The sequence below is a fragment of the Phyllobates terribilis genome, unplaced genomic scaffold (assembly GCF_046119375.1).
Source record: "Phyllobates terribilis strain yellow unplaced genomic scaffold, ASM4611937v1 Scaffold_1__5_contigs__length_1240528914, whole genome shotgun sequence".
NCBI classification, from domain to species: domain Eukaryota; kingdom Metazoa; phylum Chordata; class Amphibia; order Anura; family Dendrobatidae; genus Phyllobates; species Phyllobates terribilis.
Window position 1 is genome coordinate 598064475 of NW_027362761.1, and position 20574 is coordinate 598085048.

At 50.3% G+C, this 20574-nt stretch overlaps 1 protein-coding gene across 1 annotated transcript in view; it reads left to right on the top strand.

The window, feature by feature from the left end:
* LOC141274224 (uncharacterized) overlaps nucleotides 1-20574 on the top strand; it is a 154612-nt gene that overhangs the window by 35628 nt on the left and 98410 nt on the right. The window contains exon 9 of the mRNA XM_073686288.1: nucleotides 2463-4336. Within this exon, the coding sequence (XP_073542389.1) occupies nucleotides 2463-4336 (1874 nt within the window). The remainder of the gene's footprint in view (nucleotides 1-2462; nucleotides 4337-20574) is intronic.

Genomic DNA, 20574 nt, shown 5'->3' on the forward strand with positions numbered 1-20574 from the left:
TCCCTGCAGCTGAAAAATACCCCCATAGCATGATGCTGCCACCACCATGTTTCACTGTAGGGATTGTATTGGGCAGGTCATGAGCAATGCCTGGTTTTCTTCACACATACCGCTTAGAATTGTCACCAAAAAGTTCTATCTTTGTCTCATCAGACCAGAGAATCTTATTTCTCATAGTCTGTGAGTCCTTCATGTGTTTTTGAGAAAACTCTATGCGGGCTTTCATATGTCTTGCACTGAGTAGAGGCTTCCATCTGGCCACTCTGCCATAAAGGCCCGACTGGTGGAGGGCTGCAGTGATCGTTGACTTTTGTGAGCTTTCTCCCATCTCCCTACTGCATCTCTGGTGCTCAGCCACAGTGATCTTGGGGTTTTTCTTTACCTCTCCTACCAAGGCTCTTCTCCCACGATTGCTCAGTTTGGCTGGACGGACAATTCTAGGAAGACTTCTGGTGGTCCCAAACTTCTTCCATTTAAGGATTATGAAAGCCACTGTGTAACCTTGAGTAATGCAGAAATTCTTTTGTAACCTTGGCCATATCTGTACCTTGCCACAATTTTGTCTCTGAGCTCCTTGAGCATTTTCTTTGAGCTCATGATTCTCATTTGGTCTCACATGCACTGTGAGGTCTTATATAGACAGGTGTGTGTCTTTCCAAATCAAGTCCTATGAGTTTCATTAAACACAGCTGGACTCCAATGAAGGAGTAGAACCATCTCAAGGAAGATCACAAGGAAATGGACAGCATGTGAATTAAATATGAGTGTCTGAGCGAAGGATTTGAATACTTATGACCATGTGATATTTCAGTTTTTCTTTTTTAATAAATTTGCAAAATTGTCTGCATTTCTGCTTTTTTTCAGTCAAGATGGGGTGCAGAGTGCACTTTAATGAGAAAAATAAATGAACTTTTTAGAACTTACCAAATGGCTGCAATGAAACAGAGTGAAAAATTTTAAGGGGTCTGAATACTTTTCGTACCCACTGTAAGTGTTCAGCGTAGAGCACAAGATAAATATGATCCAAAATGTTCTGTACCCCAAAATGCCACCATTAAGAGCTTCTACTCAACCCACAAAAAACAAGTCCCCACTCAGGTTCATCATCTGTAAACAGTAATATAGGGGTTGTCCATATTACTGGTAGCACAAAGGATCTGGAAAAGTGACTTGCCTCCCACTTCAAGAAATTCAGTGACATCTGCGCTCCAAAATCCAAATGCCCCCTCCTCCTGGGCCCCACAGTGTGCAGTTAGCATCCACATGTTTGGCATAACTGTAGCGGGGAGAGCCAATTTATTTCTCCAGAAAGCACTAGCTGGGAATCATGTACTGGGCGCTACAACGTAAGGGCACTACAATGTACCGGACACTACAATGTACTGGCCACTATAATGAAATATTTGCATTTTCACTTCGCAACATCCATTGCTGCTCGTTTCTGGAAAGCACCCATGGAGTCAAATTCATCACTACACCTGCAGTTACATTTCCATAGGGGTGTAATTTCCAAACTGGTGTCACTTGAGGGGGGATTCTGCTCTTCTGCCACTTAGGGGCTCTGTATATGGAGTCTGCAAACTGTTCTACTAAAGTTTGTTCTCCAAGAGTCAAATAGCGCTCCTTCCCTCCCAAGTCTCGCCATGTGGCTAAGCAGTACAGTACAGACACATATGGGGTATTTCCCCGTTCAGCAGAAATTGTATAACAAATTATGTGGTCATTTTTACCCTTGTGAAAATGTAAAATCTGGGGCTAAAATAATATTATAGTAGTAAAAATGTAATTTTTTTTTTCTTCACCGTTCAATTGTATAACATTTTGTGAATCACAATTACCTTGTATTCATTGGGAAAGTGCGCGGTGGATGCTGGGTTTGACGCGGGAAACCCCACCCACACCCCGGCGTCCACCGCGGGCATCGCATCACCGAGTCACGCCTCACTTGACGTGACATCAGGGGAAGCAAGAGCCAGCTGAAGCCGGGGGTCGCGTGATGCCTGTGAGTGGCCAGCGATAGCGCCGCTCACAGCCAATAAAGACAAAGCTAGGTAATTAGAAAAAAATATCTCAACGGGTTAATTACATTGGGGGCATTTTTAATAGTAGTTGACATCTTCTTTAATTGCGTGGACACCTTTCTATACTAAGGCCAAAATACGAAGCTTGAGAGAGTGAAATGGCACTGGAGGTACATTAAGGGAACCTGTCATCAGTAATTACCACTTAAAGAACTATTTGCTGTCTAGTCTCTGCCACCCCTGACTTGTGCCAATGTCACCAGTTTATAAGTGTCATTCACTTTACCTGTCATTGTGTTAATGTTATGGCATGTAGTTGTCCTCCTTATTACTGGTACTTTCACGGACGAGGGTCTTCATTGTGAGATCCAGAAAATACATTCAGAAATCTCTTTTGTGTTGAAGAAAAAAACTCATCTAATTTATCTTTCATCCTGATAGGAAATCCTTGTGAGAATAACGGTTTATCACTAAATTGTAAAAAAGAAGATATCAGGGAGCACTCTAATGGAGAAAACCTCATCACCCTTCCTGCACCTCCTGGACTTCACAGCACTTCACTTTCTTATAATCCTGCGGATCATGAGGAATCATCTCCTGAGCAATCTCGGATTATTACCAAAAGTCCAGGGGGCAAAGTGGATTCAAGATTTCAGTGTGACAAGCAATTTACAAAAAGCTCAGATTTTTTAACACACAGAAAAAACAAAGGAAAAAAGCCATACTCCTGTTCAGAATGTGGGAAATTCTTTACATATAAATCACAATTTGTTATACATGAGAGAATTCACACAGGGGAAAAGCCGTATTCATGTTCAGAATGTGGGAAGTCCTTCACAGGTAAAGGAAGTCTTATTATACATCAGAGAATTCACACAGGGGAAAAGCCGTATTCATGTTCAGAATGTGGGAAGTCCTTTACAGATAAAAGGATTCTTATTCCACATCAGAGAATTCACACAGGAGAGAAGCCATATTCATGTTCAGAATGTGGGAAATGCTTTGCAAATAAAGGGAATCTTATTACACATCAGAGAAATCACACAGGAGAAAAAACATTTTCATGTTCACTATGTGAGAAGTCCTTCACAAATAAAGGGAGTCTTATAACACATCAGAGAATTCACACAGGAGAAAAACCATTTTTGTGTTCACTATGTGGGAAGACCTTCACAGCGAAATGGCATCTTAGTAGACATCAGAGCATTCATACTGGAAAGTCGCCATATTCATGCTCAGAATGTGGGAAGTGTTTTAGTTATAAATCAGATCTTGTTAGACATCACAGAATTCACACAGGAGAAAAGCCGTATTCATGTCCAGAATGTGGGAAATGCTTTACAGAGAAATCAAAACTTGTGATACACGAGAAAATTCACACAGGAGAGCAGCCGTATTCATGTTCAGAATGCGGGAAATCTTTTATGCGTAAATCAAATCTTTCTGCTCATAAGAGAATTCATACAGGAGAAAAGCCGTATTCATGTCCAGAATGTGGGAAATGCTTTACAGAGAAATCAAAACTTGTGATACACGAGAAAATTCACACAGGAGAGCAAACGTATTCATGTTCAGAATGCGGGAAATCTTTTATGCGTAAATCAAATCTTTCTGCTCATAAGATAATTCATACAGGAGAAAAGCCATTTTCTTGTTCAGAATGTGCGAAATGTTTTATAAGTAAATCAGAGCTTGTTATACATCAAAGAAATCACACCGGGGAGAAACCGTTTTCATGTTTACAATGTGGAAAATGCTTTACAGGTAAATCACATCTTGTTAGACATCAGAGAACTCACACAGGAGAGAAGCCGTATTCATGTTCGGAATGTGGGAAATCTTTTATGCGTAAATCAATTCTTGCTGCACATAACAGAATTCATACAGGAGAAAAGCCATTTTCTTGTTCAGAATGTGGGAAATGTTTTATATATAAATCGGATCTTGTTAAACATCAAAGAATTCACACAAGAGAAAAACTTTTTTCATGTTTAGCATGTGGAAGATGCTTTGCAAATAAATCAGATCTTGTTATACATCAAAGAATTCACACAGGAGAAAAGCCGTATTCATGTTCATTCTGTGAGAAATGCTTTACAAAAAAAAATTATCTTGTGCAGCATGAGAGAAGTCACACAGGAGAGAAGCCGTATTCATGTTCAGAATGTGGGAAATCTTTTATGCGTAAATCAATTCTTGCTGCACATGAGAGAATTCATACAGGAGAAAAGTCGTATTCATGTTCAGAATGTGGGAAATCTTTTATACATAAATCATACCTTGTAAAACATGAGAGAAGTCATATGGGAAAGAAAGTGTAATTATGGTCACTGTGTTTTATAAAGTTAAATAAACATTGTTCAGCATAAATGAGTACACCCCCTTTGATGAGTAAGATTTTGTTTAATATCTCACTGAACACCAGATCAATTTCTAAAATTTTGCCAACACGAAGTTTCATAGAACATTTTTTTGTAATGAAAACATGAAAGTAAGGGTAATAATATAACTCTCATTACAAAATCCTGTTTTAGTCAAATTAGTTGATGCAAAAATGAGTACACCCCACATCAAAAGCTACTACATCTATTATTTTGTATGGCCTCCATAATTTGAAAGGACGGCACCAAGTTGTCTAGGCCTGGAATGAACAAGTTAGTGACAATACCATATCTATCTTTTTTCACTCTTTCAATAATGAGCTCTTAGAGCCTGGATGCTGGATGGAGCGATGACAACTTGTCTCTACAGAATTCCCCATAGGTGTTTGGTTGAGTTCAGATCAGGAGACACTTGGTGTAGCGCCGGCGTCCCTGCCCTCTGCCAGGCAGGGACGCTGTTCCCCTCACCTCCCTGCTCCGTGCCCGGCGTCCTCCTCCCGCTCTGCTGGCAGCGCGCGCTCCTTCCCGGCCAATGTGCTTAGGGCGCGCGCGCGCTCTCCCTCCCTCTTAAAGGGGCCGCGCGCGCCGTCCTAAGGAGTCCCCGGCCAATGGCCGGAGGACTTCACCATATATAAGGCACCTCCTCCAAAATGGAGGTGCCCGAGCAATGTTGTTGCACTGTTCACTACTCTGCTTCAGCCCTCAGGTCCCGTTGCCAGTTACCTGCCAGATTCCTGCCTGATTTTCTGCTACCTGCCTGCTAGTCTGAGGTCCGACGGTCTGCCTTACTACTCCTGTCAGTCTGTCTAAGGACCAGCCTGCCCGCTCACCTGGGAGCGCACATCAGCCACCTGCCTGCTTGCCTGAGGTCTGACGGTCTGCCTTCCAACTCCTGTCAGTCTGTCTCTGGACCAGCTTGCCCGCTCACCTGGGAGCGTCCTTCTGCTGCCTGTCTGCTAGCCTACCTGGAGGCTCTGCCGTCACGTGCTGTGACCACCCGCCTGTCCAGAGACTTCTGCCCGCTCACCTGGGAGCGCTCATCTGCCGCCTGTCTGTTGGTCTTCCTGGAGGCTCCGCCGTCACATGCTGTGACCACCCATTCATCCAGAGACTCTCGCCTGCTCACCTGGGAGCTCACGTCTATCATCAGCCGCCACAGGTCGTACCAACCCTTTACCTAGAGACTGCCCCGGTCACTTGCCGTGACCATCTGCCCGTTCATCCACAGACTGCCCCGGTCACTTGCCGTGACCATCTGCCCGTTCATCCAGAGACTGCCCCGGTCACTTGCCGTGACCATCTGCCCGTTCATTCAGAGACTGCCCCGGTCACTTGCCGTGACCATCAGCCCGTTCATCCAGAGACTGCCCCGGTCACTTGCCGTGACCTCCAGCCCGTTCACTCAGAGACTGTCCCGGTCACCTGCTGTGACCTCCTGCCCGTCTTCCCTGGTCGCCACCCGCTCCCTTACAAGGACTGCCCCCTTGTATAGTAGCTCAGAGGTTCCGCCTCCCAGACCCGTTACAGTTTGCTCGGGCCATGGAACCCGGTGGCACCCAAGCTCCCTCGCTCTCGGACCTGTGTCATGAACTGTCCCGTCAAAGGTCCCAACAGGAGTCCATCCTGGGTCACCTGCGGAATGTCAATACTCGCCTGGACACTCTGACTGCTCCACCAGCAACCTCCGCCAGTGCCATGTCTCGCAATCCGGCAGCTCCACTGCCCACTAATACCATGGTATCCTACCCCGGACTGCACCTCCTCGCTTCGGAGGCGACTCCGCCCAGGCTCGGGGCTTCATAAATCAGTGCACCCTGCACTTTGAACTATTGTCCCACCAGTTTAACTCCGACCGGGCCAAAATTGCATTCATCATGTCCCATCTCACCGGGGAGGCCCTGGCCTGGCTAAATCCTCTATGGGAGAGAGGAGACCCCCTGGTGTCCAACTTGCCTGCTTTTCTCACGGCTTTCCGGAAAGTCTTCGACGAACCCGGACGGAAGACCTCATCCGCATCATCACTGCTACGCCTCCGTCAGGGAAGTCTCACCGTGGGCCAATATGCCATACGATTCCGTACCCTTGCCTCGGAGCTGGCCTGGGATAACGACGCTCTGGTATCCGTCTTCTGGGAGGGTCTGTCCGGCCGTATTAAAGATGAACTTGCCGGTCGGGACATTCCTACCACTCTCGATGACCTAATAACTCTTGCCACCCGGATTGACCTACGGTTCCAGGAGCGTGCCAAAGAGGTCACCCGTGAGAGGAGGTTACCATGTCTAGCTCCTACTTTTCAGAAACCCGTCACTCCCTCCGTCTCTACCCAGGTACACTCTCCTGAGCCTATGCAGGTCGACCAGACCAAGATGGTCAAAACCCGTCAGGACTTACGCCGTGCCGAGGGGAGCTGCTTCTACTGTGGCAGTAAGGAGCACCAGATCCGTGCCTGCCCGGAGAGGTCGGGAAACGCCTGTGTCTAGGTTCGCTCAGAGAGGTCAACCTAGACAAGAATAAATCCTCTCCATCTCTGCTGCTGTCAGTCTCAATCGTCTGCGGGGAGAACCGTTATTTCGAACTAGCCCAACTTGACTCTGGAGCAGCCGGGAATCTTATTTCACAGTCCCTGGTAGAGAAATACCGCATCCCCACCAAACCTCTGGCTGTACCCTTGTTTGTTGCTGCCGTGGATGGGGGCCTCTTACCACGCCCCATCCAACTCATCACCGAATCCATTACTCTGCAGGTGGGAATGCTGCATTCTGAGAGTATCTCCTTTCATGTTCTGCCTGGACTCTCTCACGCCCTCTTGCTAGGCCTACCTTGGCTCCAGAGACATGCACCCGTGCTTGACTGGCAGACCGGAGAAGTCCTTCGCTGGGGACAGGACTGCCATAAGACCTGTCTGGTTCCCGTCCATCCCGTCCGTCCTTCTCCTACCCCAGCTAATCTACCTGGACTTCCGATTTCTTATTGGTCTTATGCTGATGTCTTTAATAAAAAGGAAGCAGAGACACTACCTCCTCATAGACCATACGACTGCCCTATCGACCTGTTACCTGGTACTACTCCTCCCCGTGGGCGTATTTATCCTTTATCCGCTGCTGAGACCCGGTCGATGTCCGAATATATTGAGGAGAATCTGGCCAGGGGATTCATCCGGAAATCTACCTCCCCGGCGGGAGCAGGCTTCTTTTTCGTCAAAAAGAAGGACGGCTCTCTCCGTCCCTGTATAGACTATAGAGGCCTTAACCAGATCACGGTGAAGAATAAGTACCCCCTTCCGCTCATTCCGGAGTTATTTGATCGTCTGAGGGGGGCTAGAATCTTCACCAAACTGGACCTCCGTGGGGCGTACAACCTGGTTCGTATCCGTCAGGGGGATGAATGGAAGACGGCATTCAACACCCGGGACGGCCACTATGAATATCTGGTAATGCCCTTTGGTCTCTGTAACGCTCCTGCCGTCTTTCAAGAGTTGGTCAATGACATCTTCCGGGACCTTCTCTACTCCTGCGTAGTGGTGTACCTGGACGACATCTTGGTCTTCTCTCCGGATCTCCAGACTCACCGGAGGGATGTTCGTCAGGTCCTGCTCAGGCTCAGGCAGAATCACCTCTTCGCTAAATACGAGAAGTGCCTCTTTGAGCAGACCTCGCTTCCGTTTTTGGGCTACATTATTTCTCAGACCGGCCTACGAATGGATCCAGAGAAACTGTCTGCCATCGAGAAATGGCCTCGACCGGAGGGGTTGAAGGCCATTCAGCGATTCCTGGGCTTCGCCAACTACTACCGCCTCTTCATACCACACTTCTCTTCCCGGACTGCCCCAATTTCCGCGCTCACCCGTAAGGGTACTAATCCCAAAGAGTGGCCGCCCGAAGCAGAGGAGGCCTTTCTTTCCCTAAAACAGGCCTTCTCTTCCGCCCCGGTGCTGCATCGCCCGGACGGCAACAAGCAGTTCTTCCTGGAAGTTGACGCCTCCTCCTCTGGAGCCGGAGCGGTACTTACTCAAAAATCATCTTCCGGGAGAATGGTAACTTGTGGCTTCTTCTCCAAACTCTTCTCCTCTTCTGAGCGCAACTATTCCATAGGAGACCGAGAGTTATTGGCCATCAAACTGGCATTGGAGGAGTGGCGTTACCTACTCGAGGGGGCTCTTCACCCGGTAATAATTTACACTGACCACAAGAACTTGGCTTACCTCCCGCATGCCCAGAGACTTAACCCGCGCCAAGCCCGGTGGTCCTTGTTTTTTGCTCGCTTTGATTTTGTTCTTCATTTTCGCCCGGCTGACAAAAACGTCAAAGCAGATGCCTTGTCCCGATCCTTTCTGGTGTCCGATCTCGAGGAGGAACCTAAACATATCATCGATCCCGCCAGAGTAATGCAGGTGGCTCCCGTGAGCCTAAATCGTCTCCCTCCCGGTAAGACGTTCGTATCAGTACCTGATCGGGAGAAGATCCTACACTGGGGTCACTCGTCTAAACTAGCTGGCCACGCCGGTCAGAAAAAGACCCTCCAGCTTATTGCCCGGCACTACTGGTGGCCTACCCTGCACAAGGACGTAATAGACTTTGTTTCTGCCTGTGTGTCCTGCGCCCGCAACAAAATCCCGAGACACCTGCCAGCCGGTCGCCTTCTTCCGCTTCCTGTGCCTGCTGCCCCCTGGCAGCATATTGCTATGGACTTCATAACTGATCACCCCGTCTCTGCCGGTTGTACGGTCATTTGGGTGGTCGCTGACCGCTTTTCCAAGATGGCTCACTTTATTCCCCTGCCTGGTCTCCCGTCTGCACCCGAGCTGGCTAAAGACTTTATCCGCCACATCTTCCGTCTTCATGGCCTGCCCCTCCACATCGTGTCGGATCGTGGGGTACAGTTCACCTCACGTTTCTGGAGAGCCACTTGTAAACTGCTAGACGTCACCCTGGACTTCTCTTCCGCTTACCACCCACAGTCCAATGGTCAAGTGGAGCGGATCAATCAGAACCTGACCAGTTACCTCCGGCACTTCGTTAATGCCCATCATTCTGACTGGGTGGATCTCCTACCATAGGCCGAGTTCTCCTATAACAATCACGAGAGCGAATCCTCCTCCAAATCCCCGTTTTTTGTAGTCTTCGGTCAGCATCCTCGGATTCCTTTTCCTGTCTCCACCTCTGTGGACAACCCGGCTGCGGAATCTCTCGTTAGCAAATTTTCCTCCATTTGGGAGAGTACCCGATCCGCACTCCTTCAGTCGTCCGAACGGATGAAAAGACACGCTGACAAAAAACGCCTGGATCCTCCACAATTTCGTCCTGGAGATAAAGTCTGGCTCTCATCTAAATATGTCCGACTCAAGATACCTTCTTACAAGTTAGGGCCTCGGTTCATCGGTCCTCTGGAGGTCATCAGTCAGATCAACCCGGTGGCCTATAAGTTAAAACTCCCGGCCAACTTACGGATCCCTAACTCCTTCCATGTATCTCTCCTCAAACCTGTGGTACTTAACTCTTTTTTCAAGTCTACAGGTACGCCTCCTGCTCCGGTTTCTGCTGAGGACGAGTTTGAGGTAGAGAACATTCTTGCCACCAAAAGGGTAAGAGGAAAGACCTTTTTTCTAGTAGATTGGAGGGGGTTTGGTCCTGAGGAGAGAACGTGGGAGCCCTGGGAGAACATCCATGCCCCTCTTATCCTAGCTAAATTTCTGTCTGGCCTAAAAAAGGGGGGGCCTAAAGGGGGGGGTACTGTAGCGCCGGCGTCCCTGCCCTCTGCCAGGCAGGGACGCTGTTCCCCTCACCTCCCTGCTCCGTGCCCGGCGTCCTCCTCCCGCTCTGCTGGCAGCGCGCGCTCCTTCCCGGCCACTGTGCTTAGGGCGCGCGCGCGCGCTCTCCCTCCCTCTTAAAGGGGCCGCGCGCGCCGTCCTAAGGAGTCCCCGGCCAATGGCCGGAGGACTTCACCATATATAAGGCACATCCTCCAAAATGGAGGTGCCCGAGCAATGTTGTTGCACTGTTCACTACTCTGCTTCAGCCCTCAGGTCCCGTTGCCAGTTACCTGCCAGATTCCTGCCTGATTTTCTGCTACCTGCCTGCTAGTCTGAGGTCCGACGGTCTGCCTTACTACTCCTGTCAGTCTGTCTAAGGACCAGCCTGCCCGCTCACCTGGGAGCGCACATCAGCCACCTGCCTGCTTGCCTGAGGTCCGACGGTCTGCCTTCCAACTCCTGTCAGTCTGTCTATGGACCAGCTTGCCCGCTCACCTGGGAGCATACACCAGCTACCTGCCTGCTAGTCTACCTGGAGGCTCCGCCGTCACGTGCTGTGACCACCTGCCTGTCCTGTGACTCCTGCTCGCTCACCTGGGAGCGTCCTTCTGCTGCCTGTCTGCTAGCCTACCTGGAGGCTCTGCCGTCACGTGCTGTGACCACCCGCCTGTCCAGAGACTTCTGCCCGCTCACCTGGGAGCGCTCATCTGCCGCCTGTCTGTTGGTCTTCCTGGAGGCTCCGCCGTCACATGCTGTGACCACCCGTTCATCCAGAGACTCTCGCCTGCTCACCTGGGAGCTCACGTCTATCATCAGCCGCCACAGGTCGTACCAACCCTTTACCTAGAGACTGCCCCGGTCACTTGCCGTGACCATCTGCCCGTTCATCCAGAGACTGCCCCGGTCACTTGCCGTGACCATCTGCCCGTTCATCCAGAGACTGCCCCGGTCACTTGCCATGACCATCTGCCCGTTCATTCAGAGACTGCCCCGGTCACTTGCCGTGACCATCAGCCCGTTCATCCAGAGACTGCCCCGGTCACTTGCCGTGACCTCCAGCCCGTTCACTCAGAGACTGTCCCGGTCACCTGCTGTGACCTCCTGCCCGTCTTCCCTGGTCGCCACCCGCTCCCTTACAAGGACTGCCCCCTTGTATAGTAGCTCAGAGGTTCCGCCTCCCAGACCCGTTACACTTGGCCACTGAATCACTGTCACCCTGTTCTTCAGAAATGTAACAGTGGCCTACCAAGGGAACAGAGTGATGGCAGCATCTTTTCTTTCACTATAGAGCAGAACATCTGTGAATTCAAGATACTATCAATGAAATGTAGCTCCTCATGCAGCCCTAGATAAGGACTCTGCCACCACCAGGTCTCACTGTAGACACCATGCATTCTCATTGTATTCCTCACCTCTTCAATGTTATAAAGTTTTGAAGCCATCAGTTCCAAAAAAAACATTTATCTTGGTCTCATCACTCCAGAGTATAGAGTCCCCGGAGTCTTCATATGTTTCCGCATGTGTCCTGGCAGATTGTAGGTCGGCTTTTTGTGCATGGGATTCAGGAGAGGCTTTCTATGTGGACAACGCCCATGTCTGCCATTCCTCTATAGAAAAATATGTCTGCTTTCAGCTCATCTCTCGGTGCTTGGATGAAAAATCACAGTTGGGAAGGAATGGACGGGACAAAGAAAGTTACTGATAATCCAGCACTTGTTTTCCGGTGTGAATAAAACCAAAAACTTTTATTGAAGAATCCAAATTAAAATCATAGAAACATTAAAAAACAGATGGGAGCAAAACATCTCTGCGTTTCTACCTGGTATTTGTGTTCAGTTCTTCTTCATGACATAATAAATCACCAGTAACCGGCTTCTTATACACATCATAGGGTCTAATGCACAGCGGAGACCCCCAGCCCCAAATGGTCATGTGCAAGTATGTCTACATTACCCCTATGGATGATCATATGTCCACAACAAAAAGCATCCGTGCAATAGAAGAATGAAGTGTCTGCATCTATAATGTATATATTATGTATAATTACTATAAAAGAGGAAAAAACACAATTCAGTAAATGGATACAAGGTCTGAATGAAGCTTCATATCACTGGGGAATCTGGGGTCCAATTCCAGAATCCACAAGGCTTCTCTGGGGTGTACTTTTTATACCAATCTCCCCCCTTAGCTGGTCTAGTGACATATTCAATACCCACAACTGTAAAGCGATTAAATCCTTTTGTGTTGTATGAGATGTTGTGATGCTGCAGATGTATTACGTGTTGTGGGGCCAAGAACGTCCCTAACGTGTCCCCCAATGCGGTGACGTAAGGGTCTGACCGTGCCCCCCACATATTGCAGCAGACAAACTTCACATTGTATGGTGTCAATGAAGTGTGGAGCTACAACTAATGAGATGTCGGATATTATAGGGTTTATTATGGTTAGTAGATGCAGACATTTTTGCTTTGTGCACAGACTTGCACAAACCACATTTATTTCTCCCACATTCAATGAAACCTTTGGTGTTTGTCATCCACGTGTCAGTTGTCTTTCTTGTTGCTGGATCCTTGTCAGTGTATAACATAGGTAAATGTTTTCTGGTAATATTCACTATATTATAGGAATCTTCTCTGCAGCCAGTATTGAATGTATCTCTAGACTGATGGATGTTTCCTTCTTTGTGAGTTTTCGGTAATATAAGAAATATTGGACATTGTGGGTGATTTTCCTTTAATCGTTCTATTTGTTTGGCATTAAGTACAGCCGATACCAAACCCTCCTCCAAAAGACAATGTAAGGGGGTATTGTATGAATTAGTAGGATCTCCATCTAGAGTGCGGCATATATTAGTATTGTCATCCATGTTCATAACCTCCGGCTCATACAACCCACTATCCAGAGCTGTAATCGAGCCCCCTTTATCTGCAGCTCTAATGACTTTATTAGGGCTGTGCTCAGGGCCGTATCTGGCATTCATGCTGCCCTAGGCACTTTAAGTGATCACGCCCCCTACTGGTAACTCATACTAGAAGTGCTCATACCCTTTAGGCCCCCTTCACACATACCGGAGACACACACGTACACCCATTATAATCTATAGGCTGCGCACATGTTCACACAGACCGGACATGTCCATTTTTTGCCGGCAGCTCGGATGTCAATACGTCCTGTACACAGATGATAAAGTGTGACATCCGCACACACGTCTGTGTGACACGTGCCGGAATAGATTGCAGAATAGAAATGACAGATTGTAGCATCGGCGTCTCTGCCCCCTGCCAGGCAGAGACGCCGTCCCTCTCACCTCCCCACGCGGCGTCCTCCTGCGCTCCTATTCCTGCTGCGGCCGGCGCGCGCAGCTACCCGGGCACTATACTTAGGGCGCGCGCGCTCCCTCTCTCTTAAAGGGGCCGCACGAGCCATCCTAAGGAGTCCCCGGCCAATTGCGGGAGGACCTCCCATATATAAGGCACCTCCTCCAAAATGGAGGTGCCCGAGCAATAGTTGTTGCACAAGTATTCTTACCTCTGCTTCAGCCCTCAGGTCCAGTTGCCAGCCTGACTACTCTCCAGCCCGACAGTCTGTCTTCCGTTCTACTCGCCAGTCTGTCTATGGGCAAGCCCGTCTGCTTACCAGGAAGCATCTGCCAGTTACCTGCCTGCTACCTGCCATGCCTGCTCACCTGGGAGCACTCGCCTGTTACCTGCTAGCCTACCTGGAGGCTCTGCCGTCATTTTCCGTGACCACCAGCCTGCTAACCAAGAGACTTCAGCCTGCTTGGCCGTCACTTGCCGTGACCACCCGATAGCCTACCTGGAGGCTCCTGCCATCACTTGCCATGACCTCCTGTCTGCTAACCTAGAGAAGCCTGCTCTGCCGTCACGTGCCGTGACCACCTGTCAGCTAACTCAGAGACTTCTGCCTGCTTGCTGTGCCCATCCGCTATACCGGTCACTCCCAGTCATCTGACCCGTGGGAGCCACCTGCTCTCTTACAAGGTCGTCCCCAGAGTAGCACCTGGTCCCTCTGCTCGGTCCCTCCCTGGTCACGGAGTCGTTAGCCGCCGTACGACCAGGGTCGGTCTGAGTTGATACTTAGTTACGCCCCTCTGGGTCCCTCCTTGCACCACGGCACAGAGGTTCCACCACCCGGATCCGTAACACAGATATTTAGGTGTTAGATGTGCAAAGATAGAGATAGATGATAAATATCCGTGAGATATACAATTAGTGCCCTGTGTGTGTAGTTTACTGTACTTGTGTTTAGCTAATAAATTAAAAAAGCAATTGTAACATACCTGGCGGCGTCCTTGCATAGTGGTCCATTTCCCACTGTGCAGGAGCGCGCACTTGATCTCCTGTCCAGAATGTCTCTCTGGCTTCCCTCCATGCTGTCTGTTTGTGTCTGTCTCTGCTGCTTAAGGGCGGCGCCCGATCACTTCCTGCTTTTTGTACCTGCTGTGGGTCACACCCCTTGTGCGTCCTCAGCCTATTGCTGTCTGACACTTGGTATATAGCTCAGCAGCTCCCTTCTATTCCTGCCTGAGCATAGTGTTTTCCTTCAGTGTGTGCTTGCACTCTGTAGGTGCCAGGTCCCGTCTTTGTTTCCTTGTCTGCCTTTCCTGGAGGCTGTATTTCCAGGCCTGTCTGAACTTAGTCCTGTATGTCTCCTGCTTTGCGGTATTAGTTCCCGTGTCTGAACTAAGTCCTGTATGTCTCCTGCTTTTTGTATCAGTTTCCGTGTCTGAACTGAGTCCTGTATGTCTCCTGCTTTTTGTATCAGTTCCCGTGTCTGAACTGAGTCCTGTATTTCTCCTGCTTTGCGGTATTAGTTCCCGTGTCTGAACTAAGTCCTGTATGTCTCCTGCTTTTTGTATCAGTTCCCGTGTCTGAACTGAGTCCTGTATGTCTCCTGCTTTTTGTATCAGTTCCCGTGTCTGAACTGAGTCCTGTATGTCTCCTGCTTTGCGGTATCAGCTCCCGTGTCTGAACTGTGTCCTGTATGTCTCCTGCTCTGCGGTATTAGTTCCCGTGTCTGAACTAAGTCCTGTATGTCTCCTGCTTTGCGGTATTAGTTCCCGTGTCTGAACTGAGTCCTTTCTGTGTTCTCTTGTCTGTCCTGTCTGAACACGCTCCTTGCCTGTTCGTTCCGCCTTCTAGTGGCCGATTTCCTAGACCCGCTCCTGTGTCTGGTCTGTCCTGTCTGAACACGCTCCTTGCCTGTTCGTTCCGCCTCTCTGGGGGCCGTATTCCCAGACCCGCTCCTGTATCCCTCTGCAGTGTCGGTCTCCTCCGTACACTCAGTTCCAGTCTGAACTTTCTCCTGTCCTTTACCTGTTTTGCCTCTATGTCCGTTCCCTTCCTTTTTCTGCAGAGTCTGAACTCGTACCTAACTCCTGCTTGTTGTCCCTGCAAGTACTGTGTGAGTATCTGGCTCTGTCTTTCCCTTCCTGTCTGTTCCGTGTGAACAGAGTCCTGTCCTGCCCTGCTTCTGCCCGCTGCTCCGGCAGTCCTGTCCTGCCCTGCTTCTGCCCGCTGCTCCGGCAGTCCTGTCCTGCCCTGCTTCTGCCCGCTGCTCCGGCAGTCCTGTCCTGCCCTGCTTCTGCCCGCTGCTCCGGCAGTCCTGTCCTGCCCTGCCTGTACCCCTCTGCCTGTAATGTTCCTGAGTCCCAGTGTGTACTGGGCCCTATCCCGCCTGTGTTCCTACCTGCTAGTGCCTCCCTGTCTGCACTCTAGCTGTGCTTGCCTTTACCCCCCTGCCTGCATACCCGCCTGCCTGCATACCAGTCGTGCCTGCCTATACCCTCCAGTCTGTGTGCCAGCCTACCAGCCTGTTCCTGTATTCCCCTGTGTGGGTCAACAGCCGTGTCCGGGGTCTGTCCTGGAGTAGCACCTGGTCCCTTTGCTCGGTTCCTCCTTGGTGCACTGGCGTCGTATGCCGTCGTGCGACCCTGGTCGGATCGGGTGAATACTTAGTCACGCCCCTCCAGGCATTCACTCTCCGGCACGGTCCAGTGGAATCACTACCAATCACACGCACACGCCGCTTAGCCCGGGCGTGTGCATAACAGCATGCTCAGGCCATGGTTCCCGTTGAGCCCCACGGCCTTCGCTCTCTGAGAAGTTTTCCAGCGAATATATGCATTAAAATAAAATAAATTTTTTTTTTCTCTTAGCTGAGTTCCAGGCGAAATTACGCACCGTCCAGATGGATCTATCAGCTCTCGTTCCTGCGGATCCGCCACGTTACTATGGGGATCCAAGACAGTGTCGTGCATTTGTGGAGCAATGCATGCTACACTTTAAGGCCTACCCTCTCTATTTTCCTTCCGATTGGGCTAAAGTGGCCTTTATTATGTCTTACCTGGCGGGTGATGCCTTGGAATGGATCAACCCCCTATATGAAACACAGGATCCGATCCTCCGGGACCTAATGGCCTTCCTGGTGGCCTTTCTAATGGTCTTCGATGATCCTAACCCGGAGGCTCCTGCTGAAGCTTCACCTCCCAATATCCCGGAGCAGCCCCGATGGGTAATGTGTGTGGGTAGCGCAATAGTCCTCCAGCCCAATGAGACTACTGCCCACCCAGAATCCTCACAGGGTGACTACGCTTTCCGGAATACTTCTCTCAACCTCAAGAGGCAGTCCAGACGTGCTAGACGTAGAGGCAAGCCGTCACGCCAGGGTCTGTCCTCCCTGAGACCTCCTGACCCCAACCTTGAAGTCCCTACTGAAGCTTCATCTCCCTGTATCCCGGAGAAACCCCAATGGGTAATGTGCGTGGGTAGTGCACCAGTTCTCCTGCCCGAAGAGACTTCTGCCCATCCAGACTCCACACAGGAGAACTTCCTGCACCCGGCATCAGATGCTTCTCTCTCTTTAACCGGTGTGCATGTCCAAGGATGCTCCAAAGCTGTGGTTACCTCTGAGTCTGTGCACCTCTACTACCTGGCGGAGGATCCCCTGTTGCCTCCTGAATCCTCCGGGATACCACTCGATGACAAATGGAGAGAGACTTCTCTACACCCGGTACTCAATACTTTGTCCGCTTCGTCCTGTGAGCCTGACAATGGGTACCCCAAAGTGGTAGTTACCTCCGAGTCTCTACACCCCTCCGACCAGGCGGAGGATCTCCAGTTGTCTCCTGAACCCTTCGGGGTGCTACCTGGTAGCGAAAGGACAGAGACTCTCCTATACTCTGTACCTGATACCTCGCTCGCTTCGTCCAACCTAGTGTACTCCGAAGCAGAAGTTACTCCCGAGTCTCTACACCCCTCCGACCAGGCGGAGGACCTCCAGTTGTGTTCAGAACCCTTCGGGGTGCCACCTGGTGGTGAATGGACAGAGACTTTCCTATACTCGGTACCCGATACCTCGCCTGCTTCCTCCAGTGAGTCCAACCTAGTGTACTCCGAAGCAGAGGTTACTCCCGAGTCTCTACACCCCTCCGACCAGACGGAGGACCTCCAGTTGTGTTCAGAACCCTTCGGGGTGCCACCTGGTGGTGAATGGACAGAGACTTTCCTATACTCGGTACCCGATACCTCGCCTGCTTCCTCCAGTGAGTCCGACCTAGTGTACTCTGAAGCAGTTGTTTTCTCTGAGCCTCTGCACTCTTCTGACCCGGCGGAGGACCTCCAGTTGTTTCCTGAATCCTCCGGGGTACCACCAGATAACAAAGAGACAGTGACTTTTCCTCATTATGTACCTGATAACCCGTCTATTTTTTCCTGTGAGCTTGACAAGATGTACCTCGAAGCAGAGATTACCCTCAAGTCTCTGTCCCCCTCCAACCCAGTGAACGACTGGTCCTCGAATTCCCTGCGGAAGATTCTGGCAGGCCTGAAGAAGAGGGGGCGTAAGGGGGGAGGTACTGTAACATACCTGGCGGCGTCCTTGCATAGTGGTCCATTTCCCACTGTGCAGGAGCGCGCACTTGATCTCCTGTCCAGAATGTCTCTCTGGCTTCCCTCCATGCTGTCTGTTTGTGTCTGTCTCTGCTGCTTAAGGGCGGCGCCCGATCACTTCCTGCTTTTTGTACCTGCTGTGGGTCACACCCCTTGTGCGTCCTCAGCCTATTGCTGTCTGACACTTGGTATATAGCTCAGCAGCTCCCTTCTATTCCTGCCTGAGCATAGTGTTTTCCTTCAGTGTGTGCTTGCACTCTGTAGGTGCCAGGTCCCATCTTTGTTTCCTTGTCTGCCTTTCCTGGAGGCTGTATTTCCAGGCCTGTCTGAACTTAGTCCTGTATGTCTCCTGCTTTGCGGTATTAGTTCCCGTGTCTGAACTAAGTCCTGTATGTCTCCTGCTTTTTGTATCAGTTTCCGTGTCTGAACTGAGTCCTGTATGTCTCCTGCTTTTTGTATCAGTTCCCGTGTCTGAACTGAGTCCTGTATTTCTCCTGCTTTGCGGTATTAGTTCCCGTGTCTGAACTAAGTCCTGTATGTCTCCTGCTTTTTGTATCAGTTCCCGTGTCTGAACTGAGTCCTGTATGTCTCCTGCTTTTTGTATCAGTTCCCGTGTCTGAACTGAGTCCTGTATGTCTCCTGCTTTGCGGTATCAGCTCCCGTGTCTGAACTGTGTCCTGTATGTCTCCTGCTCTGCGGTATTAGTTCCCGTGTCTGAACTAAGTCCTGTATGTCTCCTGCTTTGCGGTATTAGTTCCCGTGTCTGAACTGAGTCCTTTCTGTGTTCTCTTGTCTGTCCTGTCTGAACACGCTCCTTGCCTGTTCGTTCCGCCTTCTAGTGGCCGATTTCCTAGACCCGCTCCTGTGTCTGGTCTGTCCTGTCTGAACACGCTCCTTGCCTGTTCGTTCCGCCTCTCTGGGGGCCGTATTCCCAGACCCGCTCCTGTATCCCTCTGCAGTGTCGGTCTCCTCCGTACACTCAGTTCCAGTCTGAACTTTCTCCTGTCCTTTACCTGTTTTGCCTCTATGTCCGTTCCCTTCCTTTTTCTGCAGAGTCTGAACTCGTACCTAACTCCTGCTTGTTGTCCCTGCAAGTACTGTGTGAGTATCTGGCTCTGTCTTTCCCTTCCTGTCTGTTCCGTGTGAACAGAGTCCTGTCCTGCCCTGCTTCTGCCCGCTGCTCCTGCAGTCCTGTCCTGCCCTGCTTCTGCCCGCTGCTCCGGCAGTCCTGTCCTGCCCTGCTTCTGCCCGCTGCTCCGGCAGTCCTGTCCTGCCCTGCTTCTGCCCGCTGCTCCGGCAGTCCTGTCCTGCCCTGCTTCTGCCCGCTGCTCCGGCAGTCCTGTCCTGCCCTGCCTGTACCCCTCTGCCTGTAATGTTCCTGAGTCCCAGTGTGTACTGGGCCCTATCCCGCCTGTGTTCCTACCTGCTAGTGCCTCCCTGTCTGCACTCTAGCTGTGCTTGCCTTTACCCCCCTGCCTGCATACCCGCCTGCCTGCATACCAGTCGTGCCTGCCTATACCCTCCAGTCTGTGTGCCAGCCTACCAGCCTGTTCCTGTATTCCCCTGTGTGGGTCAACAGCCGTGTCCGGGGTCTGTCCTGGAGTAGCACCTGGTCCCTTTGCTCGGTTCCTCCTTGGTGCACTGGCGTCGTATGCCGTCGTGCGACCCTGGTCGGATCGGGTGAATACTTAGTCACGCCCCTCCAGGCATTCACTCTCCGGCACGGTCCAGTGGAATCACTACCAATCACACGCACACGCCGCTTAGCCCGGGCGTGTGCATAACAGCAATGTGGAATCCTCCCTATTTTTGATAACCAGTAAAGGTAAAGCAGACAGCTGTGAGCGGATATTATCAGGGTGGGAAAGTCCTTGGTTACTGGGCCCTTCCCAGCCTAAAAATATCAGCTCTCAGCCGCCTCAGAAATGGTGCACCAATTCCGGTGCTTTGCACAGCTCTGTCCGATTACCCTGGTGCGGTGGCAATCGGGGTAATGGTGGTTAGGGTTGATGACAGCTGTGATTTGTCAAAAAAACACCGCTGTCTTCAAGCCCTCAGGTTAGTTATGGAGAGGGAAAGGAAAGAGATCCCGGCACTCACCTGTAGTCAATCATTTATTTCACATCCACAAATCTGCAAAATGTTTCAGCTCCTCCAGAGCTTTTGTCAATTGTGGGCAATCACATAGAAATACAACATCAAACTGTCCACTTAGGAAGCAACACTGATTGACAATCAATTTCACATGCTGTTGTGCAAATGGAATAGACAATAGATGGAAATTATTGGCAATTATCAAGACACCCTCAATAAAGGAGTGGTTCTGCAGGTGGGGACCACAGACCACATCTCAGTACCAATGCTTTCTGGCTGATGTTTTGGTCACTTTTGAATGTTGGTTGTGCTTTCACACTCGTGGTAGCATGAGACGGACTCTACAACCCACAGAAGTTGCTCAGGTAGTGCAGCTCATCCAGGATGGCACATCAATGCAAGCTGTGGCAAGAAGGTTT